The sequence below is a fragment of the Dromiciops gliroides genome, chromosome 4 (assembly GCF_019393635.1).
Source record: "Dromiciops gliroides isolate mDroGli1 chromosome 4, mDroGli1.pri, whole genome shotgun sequence".
NCBI lineage: Eukaryota > Metazoa > Chordata > Mammalia > Microbiotheria > Microbiotheriidae > Dromiciops > Dromiciops gliroides.
This window is the reverse complement of record NC_057864.1, coordinates 180,017,912-180,039,292: the sequence shown is the minus strand read 5'-3', so window position 1 is coordinate 180,039,292 and position 21,381 is coordinate 180,017,912. Positions and strand designations below refer to the sequence as shown.

Below are 21,381 nucleotides of genomic sequence, written 5' to 3'. Positions count from 1 at the left end.
TCATTTCCAAGTTAGTGAAAGAAAATCCTGACAGCTGTTGGTTACATCTAATTTTCAGGTAACCTTGCGCTTAATCAAGTTTGAATTAAGTTTTAATCTCAGAATAAACAGAAGAAATTGCCTTCAACTCTTACCTTTCTCCCCATCCTCTCCATTGTCATCTCCGTTTCCCCATCCCATCCAATCCCTTGCCCTATTCTCCATCTATATCTATACGTCCCCAGTTCCTTGAGAACAAGAGTCCACTTAAAAGGAGAGGCTGTGGGTCTCTGTGTGAGCTGAGCATGAAGAAAGACGGGGTCGGCGAGGACATCGGCCTCGTTGACTGGCGCTGTGTCGGAAGCACCCACCTCGAAGCAATCTCCTGAGGTCCTGGCGAAAGCGTAACCCTAGGAAGGCGTAAAGTACAGGATTGAGGCCACAACGAGCCAGGGCCAGGCCGCCGGTCACCAAGAGTGCCATATCCTTGCGCTGGCTAGCGGAACAACTTCTTTCTCTGGCAGTCAGCAGGTCTGTGGTATCCAACAACAAGGCCAGGCTGTAGGGTAACTGCAGGACCACGAAAGCCACCACCAAGGCCACCACGACGCGCAGTGCTCGGCGACGCTCTGGCCCTCTGGCGGCCAACAGTGTCCGGCCCAACAGAGCGTAACAGGCCACCATGACTGCGAGGGGCAGCGCAAAGCCCAGGATCACTTGAGCCACAGCGCTGGCCCCCTTCACTGCTTGGGTCAGCCCCTCAGGAAATACCAGTCGGCATCGCCTCTGCCCATCTCGCTGCCCATCTTGACCATAGAGGAGAGAGGGCAGCGCCAGGAGCAGGGAAAGCAGCCAGATTGCAACGGAGACCACATGGGTCCTACCAGGAGCTGGGGGTCTGTGGCCCCCTGGCGAAGCCTGAGCTATGGCCACGTAGCGATCAGCACTTATGCAAGCCAAGAAGAGGAAGCCTGCATGGAAGGAAGCTGAGTAGAGGCCCGAGACTATTCGGCAGAGAATGCTGCCCAGTGTCCATCCCTGTAGGGCTCCGACTGCTGCGAAGGGCAAGGTCGATGCCAGAAGCAGGTCCGCTAAGGCCAGTTGGAGCAAATGAGCTGAGGTTGGTGAGCGGGCTGCCCGGTGGGCAGCGAGGTGAGTGGCCAAGACAAGGCCATTGCCCGCCAAGCCAAAGGCTGCTACTATGAAAGAGATACTTGGCTGAAAGGTCCGGCTGAAACTCTGGACGTCAGTTTTATGGCATAGCTCTGGTAGAGACACCGAAGGGTACACGTCATCACTTTCCCCAGAATAGAGGGTCCACAAGGTGACCTAGGGAAGAAAGGGAAGGAGATAGGGATAGATCCGATAAGACATCCTCCCCCAACATATTTACTAGCCCTTAAGAGATGCACCTGACACATTGTAAGGTAGGGACAGTATTAGGATATTCTCAAAACTAGTCCAAAACAGAGCCCCCTTTGCCAGACCACTGGGTGACCGTGTCTAGAAACATAAGGCTGTGGAGCAAATAGGACTCAATTAGCTCTTGTTGATTTGGCTTAATGTTCAATCTCCTTTCTTGATAGGGGGTCAATGACGCCGGGTTACTCATTAAATTTCAGGCAGGAGGCTCACTGTGGTCTTGGAGGGGGTGGGGAATTATGCATATTCTGTTTTTGTCTCTGGTTGGCTTTGTCTTTCTGCTCCTCCCCTCACTCTAACCCCAAGACAGCTGTGCTGACCGCTCTTGGCCTGGTTTTCTCCTGGGAATCACTTGACCAAAATGTTAGGGGATTCCCAGGGCTCTGGCCTCTTCAGATACCTAACTGCTGTCTTGATCAGGGTTCAGTGGCACCTCTCACTTTCTTATAACCCTTAGATCTAAATGGTTCAAGTGTCTGGGAGCAATACTGGTGTCCAGGATCAGGAGGTGGTGACAAGAAAAAAAGTATCCACAGCCCCCTGCCCAGCTGAGCAGCGCGGGGAGCACCAATAACCAACCTCTGATCCTCTCTATACCCCAGCCCAACCCCCATTTCCATCCCCCTAGCCTCACCCCGAGTCCCACCTGTTCCAATGGCTCAGTCCCCATCTCCCCGCGAAACCGGTTTCCGAGGTGGTCCGGTTGGGGGAGAAGTTAAAACTTGTGGGACAGGAAGGAAGGGGCGGAGAGTGAGGGTGAGGGCGGGGAGGCTAAAGATGAAGGGCCCTTTGGTCCCGTTGTCCCCATCTCTTTCTTCTTTCCCCCCTTTCCCCTGCGTTATCCACTCCCCCTCCCCTTCCCCTTCCTCTTCCTGTCCCTGATCCTGGCAACCTGTTCTCCTTCCAAACCTGATCCCTTGTCACCCCGCCCCCATCCCACCTTTTTTCTGAGCCTCCTAACATTGTGTGTACTCTGCTTCTATCTCGCAGGTTTTGCCCCCTCAAGTTGTTCTTCAGGAACAGAAAGTGCTATGAATCCAGCTATTATGGTTCTTTTCAGAATCCCATGCACTGCACTTTGACAGGGATGCTGCTCTCTCCTACAACTTCCCCTATTTTCCAATTCCCTTACGTGCCCCGGTCTTTCTGTTTTTCTCTATATTGTTGTCTTCAGAGATTTCCCCGCAGCAACTACCCTATCCTTCTCTCACCCGGTTTCCTGCTAGTCCGCGTTGCGTGCGCGCGCGCGCGGAGTCCTGGGAAGCGGCGCGTGAGGTTGGAACGCGAACCGGGCGGGGGAGGCTGGGGGGTGTAAGAGGAGAAGACGGGGAAAGGCTGGGAGGGGGGAGAGAGGTAAGGGTGGGCAAAAAAAGGACAGAGAGATCGGAAGAGAGGGAGAAGGGGAGAAGGGGAGAAGGGGAGAAGAGGGGAGACGAGAGAAGATTCTGGACCCTTAAAAATCGCGGGGGAACAACTGAGAGCTGGGCAGAGCCCAGGGCCCTTCTGGGCACTATGGGCACCCCGTTCTTCTGCATTTTGCTTGCAGCGGTCACTGGAGCCAGAGGCTGGGGCTGGTGTGAGTATCCGGCCGAGAGGAGGTGCAGGGAGGACCAGCAACCAGGGAACCGAAGGATGCTGGCGGGCGGGTCTGAGATCCAGCCGCATTGCGGTTGGGGGTGGTGGTGGCGTGCCGATAATATAGAGGGGAGTTCTTGAGTCTCTTTCCCAATTTCGGGGCCCTTTCCCAGTGCCTCCGCAATGCAGCTCCGAGACAAGGACCCCAGTTCTTCCCCACCCCTCTATTCTCTTTCTCTACCCTTTCCTATTGCTTCCAAACCCCCTGAGTCCTGGGGCTCTCAGGTCCTAGGTGTCGGGTCTGGTTGGGAAGTGAGATGACTGTTAATCCTCCCAGTCTGTAGGGGTTCTGCTGCAGCAGCGACCAGGGTAGGGTGGGGCAGGCAGGTAGGGCTCCGATCTCAGACTGGCACTGGACGCAGGGAAGTAAGAAACTGCCTGACCCTTGGAGCAGCAGCACTAAGGGAGGAAGGAAAGGGCACTGACTGAAAGGAGAAAATTCGGTTTGGGAGTGGAGGACTGACACTGACTGTCTCCGATCTCCGGGTCCCCTAGATGGCTGTGATGAGGAACTGGTGGCCTCGCTGTATTCTCGATCGCTGGGAGCCTCTTCTTACTACGGTTTCTTCACTGGGCCTCGCTTCGCCCGGCTCCACGGTGAGGAGTACCGGGGCTTGGGGACACGGAACCTCTGGTGCATGCAAAACACCTAAGTGCACGTGTGGGAAATCTCCCTGAGTGGGGCTGGCGGGGCGGGGAGGGAGAGAATCAGGTGGCCTCCTGGTTTGTGACATGCACTTTCTTGGGGTCTGCAGGGACAAGTGGATGGTCGCCTGCCATTGGAGACCGGAACCCCTGGCTACAGATTGATTTGATGAAGAAGCATAAGATAAGGGCTGTGGCCACGCAGGGCGCCTTTAACTCATGGGATTGGGTCACACGCTATATGCTACTCTATGGAGACCGCGTGGACAGCTGGACCCCTTTTTACCAGCGAGGGCACAATTCGGTATGGGTGGTGGGAGCAGAAAGGCAGAGAGGGCTGTCCAGGGGAAAGCATTCCGGTGTCCCTAGTCCCTAATTTCGGTGCCTCCCTGCCCACCAGGTGGCCCCAGGGTGGGGTCTGCTGGTGGAGGGTAGATGGAGACTAGGGTCGCCTGTAAGACTGTGAGGGACTACAGACTCCGTTATTAGTTCTCTCAGGGTTCCGCTCCTACTCCCTCTCTCCCCCAGACATTCTTCGGGAATGTGAACGAGTCCGCGGTGGTCAGGCATGACCTCCACTACCACATAACTGCCAGGTACATTCGGATAGTGCCCTTGGCCTGGAACCCACGGGGCAAGATTGGCCTGAGACTTGGACTCTATGGATGCCCTTACAGTAAGGGGGAACTGAAGAAACGAATACTCTAAGGGTCTCCAGACTTATGAGCCATGGTGGGGGAGGGGGAAGGAAAGAGGGAAAAGGCAAAAAAGAATCCAGCGGAAGAGGACCAATTGAGGGCCCCAAGGCCTTTGAGAAATGGGAGTTCCTGGGCTAAGATTGGAGACTCTGGGTGGGTGGGGGATGGGGGAGAAGTATAGACAGTGGATTGGGTCCCTGTGTTTAGGAATGTTGCAACAATTAGGGAACAGAAAAGGCATGGGGGAGTTGGAGAGGACCAGCTGCTGAGGCAGCCCTAGGCTTGGAGTCAGGGCAGACTAGCTTCCTAGCTGAACCTACATACTTGTATGACCTGTATGGGCCCGTTAAACCTCTCAACTTTCTCATCTGTAAAAAGGATCAAACTTCTCTCACTGAGTCGTTGTGAGGGTCCAAGATTAGGTCCTGAAAACATGTTGTAAACATTCCAGTGCTAGATGAATTCAGTTTACTGTTCCTTTCAGAGTCAGACGTGCTATACTTTGATGGGGATGATGCTCTATCCTACCGATTTCCCAAGGGCGTGAGCCGGACCCTATGGGATGTCTTCGCATTCAGCTTTAAGACAGAGGAAAAAGAAGGGCTCCTTCTGCACTCAGAGGGCATTCAGGGCGACTATGTGACTCTGGAACTCAAGAATGCTCAATTGTGGCTGCATATGAGCCTCGGTGAGCCTACTACACTGCCCGTTCAGGACTGGCTTCCCTAGCTCATCCCAGAACAGCTGAAGCTGTGTCTTCTCTACCCTCTCTCTCTCAGCTTTGACTGGTCACACTTGACCTCTGACCTCTGACTCAACCTCCTTCATCCAAAACCAAACCCCTGTTTTTCACTCAGTTTCTGACCTTGGCCTCTTTACTCACCTTTTTTTTTTTTTTTGGTCACTCTCTAGGAACCCCATGGTCCCAAATAGTTCAGGCAACAAGTCAAGTGTAATGGAAGGAGCATGAGGTTTGGAGTTAGAGGACCTGGTTACAATCCTGCCTTGGTTCCTTATAAGAGTTTGGCAAAATCACTTCCCAGCTCAGAGCCTCAGTTTCCTCCTCTGTAAAATGACAGACCTGGACTAAATGATTGCTAAGGTCCTTTCTAGTTCTACACCCTTTCTCTCTTTGTATCTTCAGCACCTAGCACACAGTTTGGCCCAAAGCAGGAGCTTAATAAATACTTATTGATTGATTAATGGAATGTGAAACAATTAATGATAATATCTAGTATTTTTCCTTTCAAGATTTGCAAAATGCTTCCCCGGCATTTTTGCATTTGATCCTCACACCGACCCCAAGAGGTAAGTGCTGTTTTCCACATTTCACAGATAAGGAAACTGAGGTTCAGAACTGTTAAGTGACTTGCCCTCAGGCTGGATTGAAAGCAGGTCTTTCTGGCTCCTATCTGCCATCGCGGCTGTTTTTCTTCATGTCTTCTCTCCCCTCTTCCCGCCCCCCGCCCCCACTTCTTCCAGGGAGCAACCCTATCCATACCAGGCCCGGCCACACGACTGTATATGCGGGTGGCGTTCTCAATGACTTGCATTGGCACTACTTGCGGCTGGATCGCTTTGGTAGAGACGTCAACTTGACGCTGGATGGCGAAGTACAGCGATTTCAGCTCAATGGCGACTTTGAGAAGCTAAACCTAGATACAGAGGTAATGGAGGAGGAAGGAATACTAACGAATTGGAGAGAGGGGAGGGGTGAACTACACTTTCCGAAAGTGGAGAGAGGTTTGAAGATACTGATGGGGGGGGGGGAGCAGGTGCATGGAGAAAAGACACGAGAGGGTCCCTTTTGAGAAAGGAAGTGGCGGGGACGCCCGTAGAGTTGGGTCATAATGTGTGTAAACATCAGAGTTCGAGTTCGCGTGTGACAAATCGTGTAAATCTAGGATGCTATTGGAGCGAAGTTTGCTCCGCTGAAGGTTCATCCTGACTGGGTAGAAATCCTAGACCTGGGATGGGTACGGACACTAGGGTTATTTGAGGTGACTGACACCCTGGCACCCCTACGCATCATTTTCCTGCAGATGTTTATAGGAGGGCTGGTCAGGGCTAGGCAGAAGAACCTTGCTTACCGGGAAAATTTTCGCGGCTGCATGGAAAATGTAATCTTTAACCGAGTCAACATCGCCGACCTGGCTGTCCAGGGTCATTCCCGTATCTCTTCTGAGGCCAGTATGGGGGAGAAGTGGAGAGGGCAGAAGAGTAGGGGACACATGGGATCCCATATCAGGCTTGAGGCCAGTAATGGGGATATGGGGGATATGGGAAGGAGGGAAATGGGATCACGCCCTGAGCTGCTCTACCCCCACCCCCGGGAGGCGGTCTCCTAGGCTACCATATCGATCTGCGATCAGGATCGATGCAGGCTGACTCAGCTCCGTCTTCTCTCTGGCCACAACAAATAGCAGATGGGGAGAGGGAGGAGTGGTGGTGTGAATGACCTTCCCCTTCCCCCCCCCCCCATTTTTCCCATGGAGGGTATGTCCAGAAGCAGGCAGTGGACCGATTTTTCCCCTTCCCACCCCCATCCCTGACCAACTTGGGGAGGGGGGGAACTGAGTCAGAGGACAAGGGGACAGGAAAAGGATGGAAGCCTCGTCCAGGCCCTGCCAGTTGTCAGAGCCTCGCAGATGCCTACGTTGATGCGGCCTGGTTTTCGCATTCTCCCCTCTATAGGGCAAGGTGGCTTTCCGGTGCTTGGATCCGGTCCCGCACCCTATCAATTTCGGCGGCCCACACAACTTTGTGCAGGTGCCCGGCTTCCCTCGCCGCGGCCGCCTCGCTGTTTCCTTTCGTTTTCGGACTTGGGATCTTACGGGGATGCTGCTCTTCTCGAGCCTGTCTGACGGGCTGGGCCACGTGGAGCTGATGCTCAGTGACGGGCAGGTCAATGTGTCCATTGCTCAGCCTGGGCGCAAGAAGCTACAGTTTGCTGCGGGTGCGGGCGGCAGGGGAGGGGTATGGGCGGGGGAAGGAAAGAGAGCTGGGGTGGAGGGGGAAGGGAAGTGCCCCAAGACACTCTCCGCCCCAGAGTATTCCTACCCGGTCCTGGATGAGGGGGCGTGGTGTCCTCTTAAGTCCCTAAGTGGGGAGAGCGCAGGTATCAAAAGAACGAGCTTAGAGCACTATCCGTATGACCTTGAGGAAATCTTTTAAACTCTCTGAGGCTGACTGGGGAAATGGGTATAATATCTCTTGCATTATTTACCAGAGTTGTTATGAGGAAAGCATTTTAAAGATGCCCCGTAGGGGCAGCTAGGTGGCGCAGTGGATAGAGCACCGGCCCTGGATTCAGGAGCCGAGTTCAAATATGACCTCAGACATTTAACACTAACTAGCTGTGTAACCCTGGGCAAGTCACTTAACCCCAATTGCTTCGCCAAAAAAAAAAAAAAAGATGTCCCGAGTGCATTGCTATTATTGTTGTTAACATTATGAAAGGCAGTCCGGTGTGGGAGGGAATGGAGGGCTGACCTTGGACTCAGGAAAACCTAAATCCAAGACCTGCTCCCGATTCGTATTGGTCTCAGGAAACTCTCTATGACCTAGTTTTAGAGAAGTTGCTGATTAATAGAAGAGTTTTCTATGCTGGGAGTTCCCTAAACCAGTGAAATCATGGGTCTGGTTTTTTGGGGTTTTTGGGGTTTTTTTGGTGGGGTAGGAAATCTCTGCCTTGTTTACGGTTTAATCTCTGAATAATACTGTAAGTGCTGCTATGCACGTCCTCAAGAGTGGGGGAAGAAAACTGCTAAGACTCAGGGCAATTTGGGGCAGCTAGGTGGCGCAGTGGATAAAGCACCAGCCCTGGATTCAGGAGGACCTGAGTTCAAATCCGGCCTTGGACACTTGACACTTACTAGCTGTGTGACCTTGGGCATGTCACTTAACCCTCATTGCCCCGCCCCCCCCCCAAAAAGAAAAAAGAAAAAAAGAATCAGGGCATCTGGCTGTTCAAACCTTGTCTCTGTCAGTAAGTAGTTAATGTGAACTTACACAAAACTTCCCCAGGCACCATAGATTTAGTGCTTTAAAGAATCTTAAACACCATTCCCCCACCCCTCTCAATTTAGGTGAGGAAATCGACCTAGAGAGGTTAATTCAATTGCCCGAGGTCAGCCAAGTTCAGGAGGAAATGAGTCTGGAGAGTTTGTGTTTTATCCTTGAAGCATAGGGGCCTCTGAAGGCTTTTGAAGGGAGGAGTGACATGGCCACATCTATGTCTTAAGAAAATTATTGTGGTAGCTATGTGGAGGATAAATTGATGAGGGAAGAGACTTGGAACAAGAATTGTGATTAGGATGTCGTTCCAATAGCCCAGGTTGAGGGCCTGAACTCCAGTGGGAGCTATGTGAGCAGAGGGAAAAGACTAGATTCAGTCAGGAGTTGTTGCAGAAGGAGACCCAACAAGACTTTAAGCTGATTGGACACGGGGAGGGAGGGAGAGGACCTTAGAAATCGTACTTGCATTGCCTGCCACAAGGGGCTGTTGGGTGACTTTGATGAGATGATGAATATAAAACACCATCTAATTGGGAGCCTTCCCTTCGACTTGTGGTCTCTCCCCTCTGCCTGAAGGGTACCGCCTCAATGATGGGTTCTGGCATGAGGTGAATTTTGCAGCACAGGAAAACACAGCAGTCATCAGTATAGACGATGTTGCTGGGGCTGAATTCCGAGTCTCTCATCCCCTTCAGATCCGTACTGGGACTTCATACTTCTTTGGGGGTGAGTGGTAGCCAACATTCCCAACCTGTTGCTCCCCACTCCCACAGACACCAAAGAGAATTCACGAGTAGGATCAAGGGTCCTTTACCCCACAGGGTTTTCTCCCCCAATTTGGTTGCTCCAGGTTGTCCTAAACCAGCTGGCCTCTGGGGCTGCCATTCTAACCAGACAGCATTCCACGGCTGCATGGAGCTGCTGAAGGTGGATGGGCAGCTAGTCAACCTGACCCTGCTGGAATTCCGTCGGCTTGGAAGATATGCTGAGGTCCTATTTGACACATGTGGCATCACTGACAGGTGCGTGGAAGCCTCCCTCTCACGGAAGAAGTCAACTTCCCCAAACCCTCCCCCGACGTCTCACAATGGAAGTGACCGACCGTGCTCTCTTCCTGTCCCCACTACCCCCTCCCCTTACAGGATGATTCTTCTCCTGTCCTGCTCCTACCCTGAAGTGATATATGCAATAGGGCCAATGGAGCATATGCCCTATTGGACCTGGGAGAGAACTGGGGGGCTAGGAACCTGTCTCACTTGTCCTTTTGGTAGGAATTAGATAGGAGCAGCAGTTGCCCCAGATTCCCAGATACTCTGTCACACCTTGTCTTTTTTTTTTTTTTTTGGTGGGGCAATGAGGGTTAAGTGACTTGCCCAGGGTCACACAGCTACTAAGTATCAAGTGTCTGAGGCCAGATTTGAACTCAGGTCCTCCTGAATCCAGGGTCAGTGCTTTACCCACTGCTCCACCTAGCTGCCCCTGCCACACCTTGTCTTGGCCCTGGGCAGAGTGTTGTTCTACCCAGGCTGTTTATTCTGTTTGTAGTGTGGAAATAGAGAAGTTGTGTTGGGTGAAGGGAACCTGGGGAGAACCTTCCCTTTCTCTTACCTCATTCCCCATGATGACCCTACTTTTCTGTCTGATGCTATCCCACATCTCCAGGTGCTTCCCAAACCCCTGTGAACATGGGGGCCGCTGCTATCAGTCCTGGGATGACTTCATTTGCTACTGTGACCTGACAGGCTACAAGGGGGAGATCTGCCACCAGCGTGAGCTGGGGGCCAAGGAAGGGTGGGGTGATGGGGGCGTTAGAAGACGATCTGTTTTTTGATGGGTATAGCAGATGGGGAAGGGACCTGGGAATGCACAGGGTTGCTGGGGGTGGGCGGAAGCTGCTTCTCTAGGCCTCCTCACTCTAGGCTTGCCTCTCCACTCTACCAGCCCTGTACAAAGAATCATGTGAAGCCTATAGGCTCAGTGGGAAGACCTCCGGGAATTTCACCATTGACCCTGACGGCAGTGGTCCACTAAAGCCATTTGTGGTGTACTGTGACATCCGAGGTAGGTGGGTCATTGGGCTAGCCAGGGAATCTGAAGTGGAATTATAGTTCAGGATAGGGAGAAGGCCAAGATGACTTCACAGATGGAGTGAGGTGGGGTGGAAAATGGTGGTTTGGCTAGGATAGTTGGGTTAGATGGGGATTAAACTGGAAACAGAGAGGTAGATTCTGGAGGGTGTCAAGATTTAGTAGTCTACTTTTTTTTTTTTTAAGTTGGGCAATGAGGGTTAAGTGACTTGCTCAAGGTCACACAGCTAGTAAGTGTCAAGTGTCTGAGGCTGGATTTGAACTCAGGTCCTCCTGACTCCAGGGCTGGTGCTCTATCCACTGTGCCACCTAGCTGCCCCCAGTAGTCTACTTTTGCAGATAACTTGCTAGTGTTTCAACCCTTTCCAATCCTATTCCCAGCTCCAGCCATGTAATAGGCCCAGGCCAGGGAATTGGAATTCTATCCTTGTTACATTCCAATTATCCCTCTATGACCCTGAGTTTGGGGAATGGAAAGGTATCAAGAAGCCTCATGTCCAGGGAGAGGCCACCCACTCTCGCTCTCACCCCAACTCCCAGAGAACAAGGCATGGACAGTGGTACGCCATGATCGGCAGTGGACGACCCGGGTGACAGGCTCGAGCCAGGATCGCCCATTCCTGGGGGCTATCCAGTACTGGAACGCATCCTGGGAGGAGGTCAGCGCGCTGGCCAATGCCTCTCAATACTGTGAGCAGTGGCTTGAGTTTTCCTGCTATAACTCTCGGCTGCTCAACACTGCAGGTGAGAGAAGATATAATTAAAAGAACAATAGCAAAAAAAAAGAACAATAGCGAGTTAATGGAAGAATCTTAGTGGTAGTCTAAGTCAGCAGTTCTAATTTGTGGGGTTTTTTTTTGGTGGCATGGCCTCTTTTGACAGTCTAGGGAAGCCAATGAAAGGAATCCTTTTCAGAATGACATTCTTATGTACATAAAATAAACTATATAGGATTACAGAAGAAACCAATTACACTGATTATATATTGATATAGTAATATTGTTAACTGTATTGGAAATCTACTTATCAAAATATTAAAACAAACTCAGAACTCAGGTTAAGAACCCCTGATGTAGTCCAACTCCCTCATCTTATAGAGGAGAGGGAAAGTTGAGTGACAGAGAGGTGAGGTGATTTTCTCAATCATATATTGCCAGTTAGTAGCCAAGCCAGGAGTAGAGTCCAAGACACTGACTCCTGTTGCTTTTGTCATTCAGTTGTGTCCAGCTCTTAGTGACCCCATGGATTTCTCTATTGAGTTTTCTAGGCAAAGACACTGGAGTCGCTTGCCATTTCCTTCTCTGGGTGTGCCTCAGTTTTACAGATGAAGAATTGAGGCAAATAGGGGTTAAGTGACTTGCCTAGGGTCACACACCTAGTCTGAGGCTGAATATGAACTCAGGTCTTCCTGACTCCAAGTTTAGTGTTTTATGCACTGTACCATCTAGCTGCTACTACTCATCTAGTGCTTTTTCCACTATTTCTTCTCGTGGAATGTTAGCAGGGGTGGTGGCTGAGTGACTCAATATGATTAGTGATGTGACTAGGAGGGTCATAGGAAGGACTAAGGGAAGATTATGGAATAAAGGAAGTGTGTGTTTGTGTGTAAGCGTGTGTGTGTGTGTGTGTGTGTGTGTGTGTGTGTGTGTGTGTGTGTGTTGTGAGGAAATATGGTGGCTAGAGAGGAGGAGGCTTGGGTGGGGATATCTAGGGAGACCAAAAGACAACAACAGTACCTGGAGAACTCACCCTCACTCTTTCTCTACACCTCCAGGCGGCTACCCCTTCAGCTTCTGGATAGGTCGGAATGAGGAGCAGCATTTTTACTGGGGGGGATCTCAGCCCGGGATCCAGCGCTGTTCCTGTGGCCTAGATAAGAGCTGCGTGGATCCCACACTGTATTGCAACTGCGATGCTGATGAGCCCCAGTGGTGAGGGTGGCAGGGGTGGCTCAGAATCCTGAAGAGTTTCAGGGGCTTCCAAGGGAAGGTCTAGAGCTCACTCACTCAACAAACATTTATTAAGCACTTAAAAATACAGTCCCTTTCCTCAAGGAGTTCACCTCCCCAAAGGGGGCTAACCTGACATCCCCTGCCCCCCACTTCTAACCCTTGCTCCCCTCCCTTGCAGGAGGACAGACAAAGGACTGCTGACCTTTGTGGACCACCTACCCGTCACACAGGTGGTTGTTGGGGATACTAACCGATCCAATTCTGAGGCCCAGTTCTTCCTGAAGCCTCTTCGTTGCTATGGCGATCGTGAGTGACAGGCCTCACAAGTGGCCATTTCTTCAGCTTTCAAAATCCACCTGTCTGACCCAAGTTTCATTCGTGGTCCCCAAGTTCTCCTTCCATGACTCTCATCTCTGTGCTCAATACCCCCATGATTTTTCTGTGCCTCCTTCTACTGATACCTCTCCCATCTCTGGGGCCCTTCATTTATCTTCTGTTTCTGCCCATATATTGATGATGATGCCTTCTGACATTTTTTCCCCCTGGAGCAATGAGGGTTAAATGACTTGCCCAGGGTCATACAACTAGTAAGTGTCAGGTATCTGAGGCCAGATTTGAACTCAGGGCCTCCTGAATCCAGTGCCAGTGTGCTTTATCCACTGTGCCACCTAGCTGCCCCCTCTACCCATGTATTGAAACACTGTGCTCTGAGGGCATCCACCCTCCCACCCACCCTCATAATTACCGCACTCCCCATTTCTCCTTTGACTCTGGTGTCTCTATCCCCCTCCCTTATCTTCTATGTCCCTCTCCTTATAGTTCTCTCTCATTCCTTGTTTCTCCATGTGTTTCTCTCTTTTATATAAATAGTATTTTATTTTTCTAGTTACATGTAAATGGTTTTCAACATTCATTTTTATGGGGGCAGCTAGGTGGCACACTGGATAGAGCACTGGCCCTGGCTTCAGGAGGACCTGGGTTCAAATCCGGCCTCAGACACTTGACACGTACTAGCTGTGTGACCCTGGGCAAGTCACTTAACCCCCATTGCCTGCAAAACAAACAAACAAAAACCTTTCCCACAACTCAACATTCATTTTTATAACATTTTGAGTTTCTGATTTTTTTCTCCCTCCTTCCCACCCCCCTCTCCTCCAAATGGCAAGAAATCTGATATAGGTTATAGATGTGCAATCGTGTAGATATATTTCCACATTAGTCATGTTGTGAAAGAAGATCTCCATGTATTTCCTAAGAAACTCTGATGGTTCGCTGCTCCATCACCACTTTGCTCTCCTCTCTGTGCCCCTCAGGGAACTCCTGGAATACTATCTCTTTCCACACTGGTGCTTCACTGCTCTTCCCTCCCATCCGGGCCAACTACAGTCTTGATGTCTCTTTCTATTTCAAGACCACAGCTGACTCAGGTGTCTTCCTAGAGAATAAAGGAGGCCGTCACTGCCAGTGGCGACGACCATACCTTCGGCTAGAACTCAACAGTGAGTGGGTTATGATATGGGAAGAAGTATGTGAAGGTCACAGGGAGGGATGCAGGCAACAAGAACAAGGGCAATGTTAGGGATCTGACTGAGGCCTTGGGGAAAGACTGGGTGGGGGATGTAATGGGGGAAAAGGATTTTAGAGTCAGAAGGGAGTAGAGAGATTATCTAGTACAATGGTTCTCAAATTTTTTGAGTATGAGAAGCGATATAAAATTGTGAGGCGCCAATATCTCAGAGGTGCCAATGCCTCACCCAACTGGGAGTATTCATACATGACAGTAATTATTATATTGGTTAACTGTTGCTTGAGAAAATACTTGACTGGATAGGAATTTCTTCTAATAACTCTTTGACCTAGAAATTGAGAACCAAGGATCTTGTCCAATTTCCTCATTTTAGAGATGAGGAGAAACTGGCCAATTTTTGGTCCAACTCTTAACAGGTTAGAGACTTACCCAAAGTAACAAAAGGGAAATTAAACTGAACCTAGTTCTAGATAGAGAGATGCCAAGATGGGGAAGGGTGGGGGTCTGGGTTTATGAATAGGTCTGGGAGGATTTTGCAGGGTGTTTAGAGAGATTATGGGGTGAACATTGATGAAATGTTCAGAGGTCTGGGGGATTGGAAGGGGATGGAGAGGTAACTTGATTGTGTTCCCTTCCTCTTCTTCCCATGCTCTAGCCTCTCGAGACGTAGTTTTTGCCTTTGATGTGGGAAATGGTGATGAAAACCTCACAGTCCACGCTGAGGACATGGAATTTAATGATGATGAGTGGCACCTGGTGCGGGCTGAGATCAATGTGAAACTGGCCCGGCTCCGAGTTGACCATCGCCCCTGGGAGATTCGGCCAATGCCCCTCCAGACCTACATCTGGCTAGAGTATGAGCAGCCTCTTACTGTTGGTGAGCAGGGACCCCCATTTCTAGAACCAAAGTGGTCTCTCGTCTTGCTCACAAACAAGTCAAGGTCCTACTCCACATTTTCTAGCATTTCAGTTCTCAGATTCTTCTGCTTTTGACTAGTTAAGAGTCCCTTCTCATTCTGTAGAAGTAGGGTCCTTCCTTCTACAATGCCTCTGTTCTCTACTTAGTCACCAACTCCAGTCCTCTTAGAGGGTCAAAGAATCATAGATTTATAGATCAGGAAGAGAACTGAGACATCATCTAGTCCAATTATTTCACTTTATAAATAGGAAACCGAGACCCAGAAAGGTTGTGGTATTTACCCAAGGTCCCATGGGTAGTCAGATCTGGGATTGGCTCCATGCCATCTGACTCCAGATACAGCTTTCTTTCCACAGTACATATTGCCTTCTCTTGATCCTGTCCACCTTGGGACATGGGACTCACCAATTCTATGGATCATTTCCAGATTTATTCTAGAGGACCTGTCTATAATTCTTTCTAAAACTCAATTTATATGTGGAACTGGACCCATTTGAATTCCAAAGATTCTGTTGCCTTTTTTACATCCCCAGAGGAGGGTAGCCACCCCCAGAATATCTTGAGCTTTGGACACCTGGGACAGCCCTTTTTTTTGGGAGCACAAACCATAGGTAGACTAGCTAGGTGGTACTGTGGATAGAACACTGGGCTTGGAAGCAGAAAGATTTATCTTCATGAATTCAAATCTGGCCTCAGATACTTACTAGCTATGGGACCCTAGGCAAATCACTTAACCCTGTTTGCCTCAGTTTCTTCATCTGTGAAATGAGCTGGAGAAGAAAATGGCAGGCTACTCTGCCAAGAAAACCCCAAATAGGGTCACAGAGAGTTGTACATGACTGAACAACAAGAACAAGCCACAGTTGGATTTTTAAAAGGGCAGAGCTATTTACAAATATGTGGAAAATAATCCACAAAGTTAATGGACATTGACTAGCTAGTTAATTGGCTACTCTGGCTGACTGTTAATAAGCTTCCTGGTCTTAGGTAAGGAAAGCAGGCCTAGGAGCCATGAGGCTAGACTAGCATCTTTGGCCAGGAGAGATATGAAGCAGCTAGCTGCCACAGTGGATAAAGTGATTAGGCTTGGAGTCAGGAAGATGTGAGTTCAAATCCAGCCTCAGACACATACTAGCTGTGTGATCCTGGGCAAGTCAATTAACCTCCTTTAGTGTCAGTTTCCTCATCTGTAAAATGGGAATAATATTACCATCTATCCAGGGTTGTTGTGAGGATAGTATTTGTACACCTTAATGTGTTATATAAATGTTAGCTGCTATTATTATTAAGTTCCTTCCTTTTCCAGTTTCTCACTGGACTCTTCTTTTTCTGCCAAAGATGCATATAGGAGTCCTTCATTCTGTCCCCTTTAACCCAATTATAGTTTGTCCCATATGTCGTCACTGATATATCATATTTTCATCTAATCCAATCCTCACACTTTACAGATAAGCAAACTAAGATCCATAGAAATTAAGTGACTTCCCCATAGTCACGTGGTTAGCATGTAGTAGAACAGGTATCTGGACCCTAATTCTCTCACTCTAAAGCCAGTGCTTTTTCTATTACACCAGACTGGCTTTCCATTATTATTTCCATTATTATTATTTCCATTAGTCCCTCAAGAGGCTTCAGCCCAATTAATTACCATGGCTCTCTGGGAACATTCAGAGGAATATAAACCACACATGTGTTTCTTTCTTCTATGCTTCTGTCCCAGAAGCATAGAAGAAATATCTCACCGGGCCCCTTCACTCTTTAGTTCCTAGCTCCCTCCTCCTTCCCAAGCTGAACTCATGGTTCTTGCTCCTGTAGGCTCTGCAGAGCTTAAGAGGCGTCCCTTCCTCGGCTGCTTACGAGCAATGCGTCTGAATGGAATTACCTTGAACCTGGAGGGCCGTGCCAATGCCTCAGAGGGCACCTCACCCAACTGCACAGGCCGCTGTCTTCACCCCAAGCTCCCCTGCTTTCATGGTGGACGGTGTGTGGAACGGTACAGCTACTATACATGTGACTGTGATCTCACAGCCTTCGAAGGGCCCTACTGCAACCATGGTCAGTGGAGGGGGTCAGGCTGGGATCTTGGGGGAATGTGGGGGTAGCCAGAGAGGGTTGGATGGGTGGGGAGTTCATAGACAAGCATCCTTTTTGAGAATTGAGTGGATGGAGGGAGTTAGAGCCATTTGCAGGATAGGGTATTTCTCCCGAGACCCATGCTCTAGGAAAACCTGTTATAGCCATTTGGTGATGTGGCAGCAGTGGACTGGGGGTGGGACAATCAAATGCTTCCCTAAAAGGCCTAAAATCTCATATTCCACTCCCCCCCAATAAATACATATCTTCAAATTCACCATCACTGAGGCAGAAGAGTAGGACTGGGGCTTATGGAGTTTGATTGTATCTCCCTTAGTCTACCTGTAAGTGGCCATTGGGGTGGAGGGATGTGAGTTGAAAGTGATATAGGTGGGGCAGCTAGGTGGCGCAGTGGATAGAGCACTGGCTCTGAGTTCAGGAGGACCTGAGTTCAAATCCAACCTCAGACATTTATTTGATACTAGCTGTGTGGCCCTGAGCAAGTCACTTAACCCTTATTGCCCCACAAAAATTAAAAAAAAAAAAAGAAAGTGATATAGGCAGGAGGAGATTGTCACTGATGGCAGAGAGAATTGATATGGTAGAGGAACATAAGGGGATACAACAAGGAAAGGTAGAAAGATTAAGAGAATTAAAATGGGGGTGGGCCATAAGAAGTATCCTAATTTAAGGAGCATGGCACCCTGTGCTCCATGGTCTGGGGTTATGAGAGGCCTCTGACATGCCACCTGTCCCTAGACATCGGCGGGTTCTTTGAGGAAGGCACCTGGGTGCGTTATAACCTGCAGTCAGCCCTTCGCTCCGCTGCTCAAGAGTTCTCTCACATGCTGAGCCGCCCAGTGCCGGGCTACGAGCCAGGCTATGTCCCGGGCTATGACACCCCTGGCTACGTGCCTGGATATCACGGTCCTGGTTACCAACTCCCTGAATACCCTCGACCTGGTCGGCCTGTGCCTGGCTATCGGGGGCCGGTCTACAACGTCACCGGGGAGGAGGTCTCTTTCAGTTTCAGCACTACATCTGCCCCAGCAATCCTCCTCTATGTTAGCTCCTTTGTCCAAGATTACATGGCTGTGCTCATCAAGGAGGATGGTGAGTTCTTAATGGGCATCCTGCATGTCCCTCAATTATTCCCGATGCTCCTTAGTATTTCCGGTCATTGCTCCATCTGACCCAGGGACCAATTTCCCCCTTCTCCCTAGGCATTCACAGGGGTTGGGGACAGCAGGGCACGGGGAGGGTGTTGGCTACCCAGGTTGGGGGAGTGGTGTTATGTTGGCAGCTCCCCTCCCCTGCAGGGACCCTGCAGCTGCGTTACCAGTTGGGTACTAGCCCTTATGTGTATCCACTGACCACCCGGCCAGTCATTGATGGTCAATCCCACAGCATCAATATCACCCGTGTCTACAGAAGCCTCTTCATCCAGGTAGGCGAAGGAGGAGGGGAGTGTCACAGGGGATGGTGAAGCATTAACTGGGATCAATTTAGGAGAATCTTTCAAATGGGTAGACATTAGTTGGTCTCATCATTGTCTGGTTGATAAGCAGTGTCTATCCCTGAGATCACGTGTGTTTTGTTTGCCCTATTCCAGGTGGATTATTTCCCACTGGTGGAACAAAAATTCTCATTGCTTGTAGACAGTCAGTTGGACTCACCAAAGGCCTTGTACCTGGGGCGTGTTATGGGTAAGGTGTTATGGAGACTTTGTAGTTAGGAGATGGATGGCCAGGGAAAGTCTGAGAAATCTTGGGAACCTGGGGAAAGTCACAGGAACATTGAACTAAATGAGTTTGAAGAGACCAGAGAGAAGAGGCATGCCTAGGGTAGGGAAACTGGGACCTTGCCCCAGGGCAACAAAGTTTAGAAGGCTGATAGAATTGATGTTCTTTTAAAAGCATAAAAATCAATCAGCTTAGCACCTAATTGGCAAGAAAAATTAGTTAAAATACAAAGTCGTCTGATAGTAGGTGCTTCCTTGCTTCTGCTGCTATACGACAGGTGAGTTCCACATACCTACCGTGGTAGTACACTTATTGGGTTTTGGGGTCTTTACCCAAAGGGTATGTTGTTTGTGAGGTTGTCTCTTCAACATTCCAACTGAATGTCTTTAAAAGTTGATTTGAAGGTGCTTTTTTTTGGTTTGTTCAGTGCTGAGTCTGAAAAATAGTGGTTGCAGTTCTGCCAGGAAGTGACCATCCCCCGGATTTGCCCTTTTCTTTTCTTCTATCTCCAGAGACAGGAGTGATAGACCCTGAGATTCAGCGCTACAACACCCCAGGCTTTTCAGGTTGCCTCTCAGGTGTTCGTTTCAACAATGTGGCCCCACTCAAAACCTATTTCCGGGCCCCTCGCCCATTTCCCCGTGAGATTTCCGAAGCCCTTCGTGTTCAGGGGGATCTGGCTGAGTCCAACTGTGGTGCTATGCCACATTCTGGCCTTGAGGTGCCACCTGAGCTTGATCCTTGGTACCTGCCACCAGGTATGTGTCCCAGAGCAGGGGAGAGGGGAAGGGGCTTCCTCCTGAGAAGGATAGTTAGTGATGGAGCCTAGGGTTTCTAGTAACTGGGCATCTTATCCTCTTCCAGACTTCATCTATTATCACGATGATGGCTGGGTCGCTATCATCATAGGCTGTGAGTAACAGTTACTCGTTTCAAATATTACCTCTAACGTGTTCCCTGTTCCTTAGTGCACATAACTTGGAGGTCTGGGGATGCTCATATGGGAAGAAGCTAGAGAGGGATGCAATAAAAGTTCAGGCAGTAGGATCACTGGAGGGTTGGGGGCTTTTAAAACATGCAAAGCTGTACTATTAACCTTTACTACTCAGATGAAAACCATCTTTAGCTAGGAGTGAAATGGCATGGAGTAAGAAGCTGGGATGGTGGGGAAAACACCAGAAGTTGGGGGGAATAGAGATTTTTTTTTTTGGTGAGGCAATTGGGGTTAAATGACTTGCCTAGGGTCACACAGCTAGTAACTGTTAAGTGTCTGAGGCTGGATTTGAACTCAGGTCCTCCTGAATCTAGGGTCGGTGCTCTATTCACTGTGCCACCTAGCTGCCCTGAGAATAGAGATATTAAGCCTCCAAGTGCTAGGAAGTTCTTCCAAGGATTAGGGAATAGTTACACATAGCTTTAACACAGGTTGGGCAAAGACATGTACATATAAAATGCCTGGGACCCACATTCATCTTTCCTTTTCCTCTAGTTGTGGTGACTCTCTTGCTGCTAGGATTGGTGGGGCTGTTGGTCCTCTTCTACCTGCAAAATCATCGATACAAGGGTTCTTATCATACCCATGAGCCCAAGGCCACCCATGATTACCATGCTTCTAGCAAGACACCTTTACCCCCTTCTACTCCTGCCCGGCCCCCTGCTCCCCAACCCCCGGCCCCTGCACCTGCCATTCGGGACCAGAACCTACCCCAGATCCTGGAGGAGTCCCGTTCTGAATGAATCAGGGGAGGGGCCTATGCGATAAAGTCCCTCTCCCCAAGTCCAGACTCTTCCTCCTTTTGTCCTCTCTCCCTAATCAAGGGCATCAGGACTCCTTCCCTGAGTTGGCTCTGTCTACCTAGAGGATACCTCTCCCTGCCCACTTTCATAGGCAGAGCTGTGGTTGGGACCAAAGGGAGAGGCAGAGTCTCACTGCCTCGAGCCAAATGCCCATCCCTTTCCTTCTCCTATCCACCCTCTCCCACCCCCCACTCACTCAGGCTCTTGGCCCAGTGCTTGCCTGGTAGATGGGCCTAGGCAGCTCCCACCATCTCTGCCCTAGCCCCATCTCCAGCTGCTACAAGGGATTAACAACTGTGTGCAGGGGGAGATTATCTGCTTCTCCCCACACATACACAGTCTCAGCAGGGACAGATGTGCGGGTTACCCAGGATATGGGGGGAGGAGACTGCTAAATCATTTCCCCAAGCCTCCCCTCTGTCCTGCAGGATGCCTTCCATTGGCTTCCAGTAGAGTAGGGAGTGAGGAACACTCCCTTCCCCAACCTGCCCCCCTTTTTAAATGGAGTCCACAAGGCTTCAGCTTAGCACCTTAGCACCCCTGCTACTTCATATGCTTCAGCCAAAGCCATAAGTCAAAACATGCAAGGTAGAGAAATTTAGGCAGACCCTTCAATAACCTATCTCCCTCCCACTTTCCCAAGGATGTGCAATAACTTTGGTGTCTGCTTAACCACCCATATTGCTCTCCAATGCATGAGAAGCACCCCTCCCTCGTATGCTCAAATGCTGCTTCATGTGCCCAGGAGATCATATTATTTATACTTTTTTTGTTGTTGTTGTTGCAAAGTCTCTCCAGAAGATCTCTATATTACAGTGATTTTTTAAATTCTTGGTTTATATATTAAAAACAAAAACAAACCCAGAGTCAAGTGTTCTGTCCCATGT

General features: G+C 49.8%; 2 protein-coding genes across 3 annotated transcripts; one reads left to right on the top strand and one right to left on the bottom strand.

Annotated features, from left to right (window-relative positions):
* Positions 1 to 74: 74 nt before the first annotated feature.
* CCR10 (C-C motif chemokine receptor 10) lies at positions 75 to 2,191 on the bottom strand. 2 transcript variants are annotated; one of them, XM_044000798.1, is made up of 2 exons: positions 2,048 to 2,191; positions 75 to 1,308 (listed from the first exon to the last, which is right to left on the bottom strand). In XM_044000798.1, exons 1-2 carry the CDS (start codon positions 2,069 to 2,071, stop codon positions 247 to 249), a joined length of 1,086 nt encoding a protein of 361 aa, XP_043856733.1. In that variant the 5' UTR covers positions 2,072 to 2,191; the 3' UTR covers positions 75 to 246. The 2 variants fall into 2 exon arrangements, with proteins under 2 accessions (XP_043856733.1, XP_043856734.1); XM_044000799.1 differs by lacking the exon at positions 2,048 to 2,191 and adding an exon at positions 1,392 to 1,496.
* Positions 2,192 to 2,764: 573 nt separating this feature from the next.
* Positions 2,765 to 21,360, top strand: CNTNAP1 (contactin associated protein 1). The gene is made up of 24 exons (XM_044000789.1): positions 2,765 to 2,977; positions 3,532 to 3,633; positions 3,792 to 3,985; positions 4,210 to 4,357; positions 4,864 to 5,067; positions 5,862 to 6,046; positions 6,422 to 6,565; positions 7,074 to 7,335; positions 8,973 to 9,122; positions 9,247 to 9,418; positions 10,059 to 10,165; positions 10,338 to 10,457; positions 11,024 to 11,227; positions 12,258 to 12,414; positions 12,614 to 12,741; positions 13,749 to 13,934; positions 14,619 to 14,840; positions 16,698 to 16,937; positions 17,715 to 18,068; positions 18,275 to 18,402; positions 18,568 to 18,661; positions 19,210 to 19,455; positions 19,562 to 19,609; positions 20,187 to 21,360. Exons 1-24 carry the CDS (start codon positions 2,914 to 2,916, stop codon positions 20,432 to 20,434), a joined length of 4,107 nt encoding a protein of 1,368 aa, XP_043856724.1. The 5' UTR covers positions 2,765 to 2,913; the 3' UTR covers positions 20,435 to 21,360.
* The last annotated feature ends 21 nt before the right edge of the window (positions 21,361 to 21,381 follow it).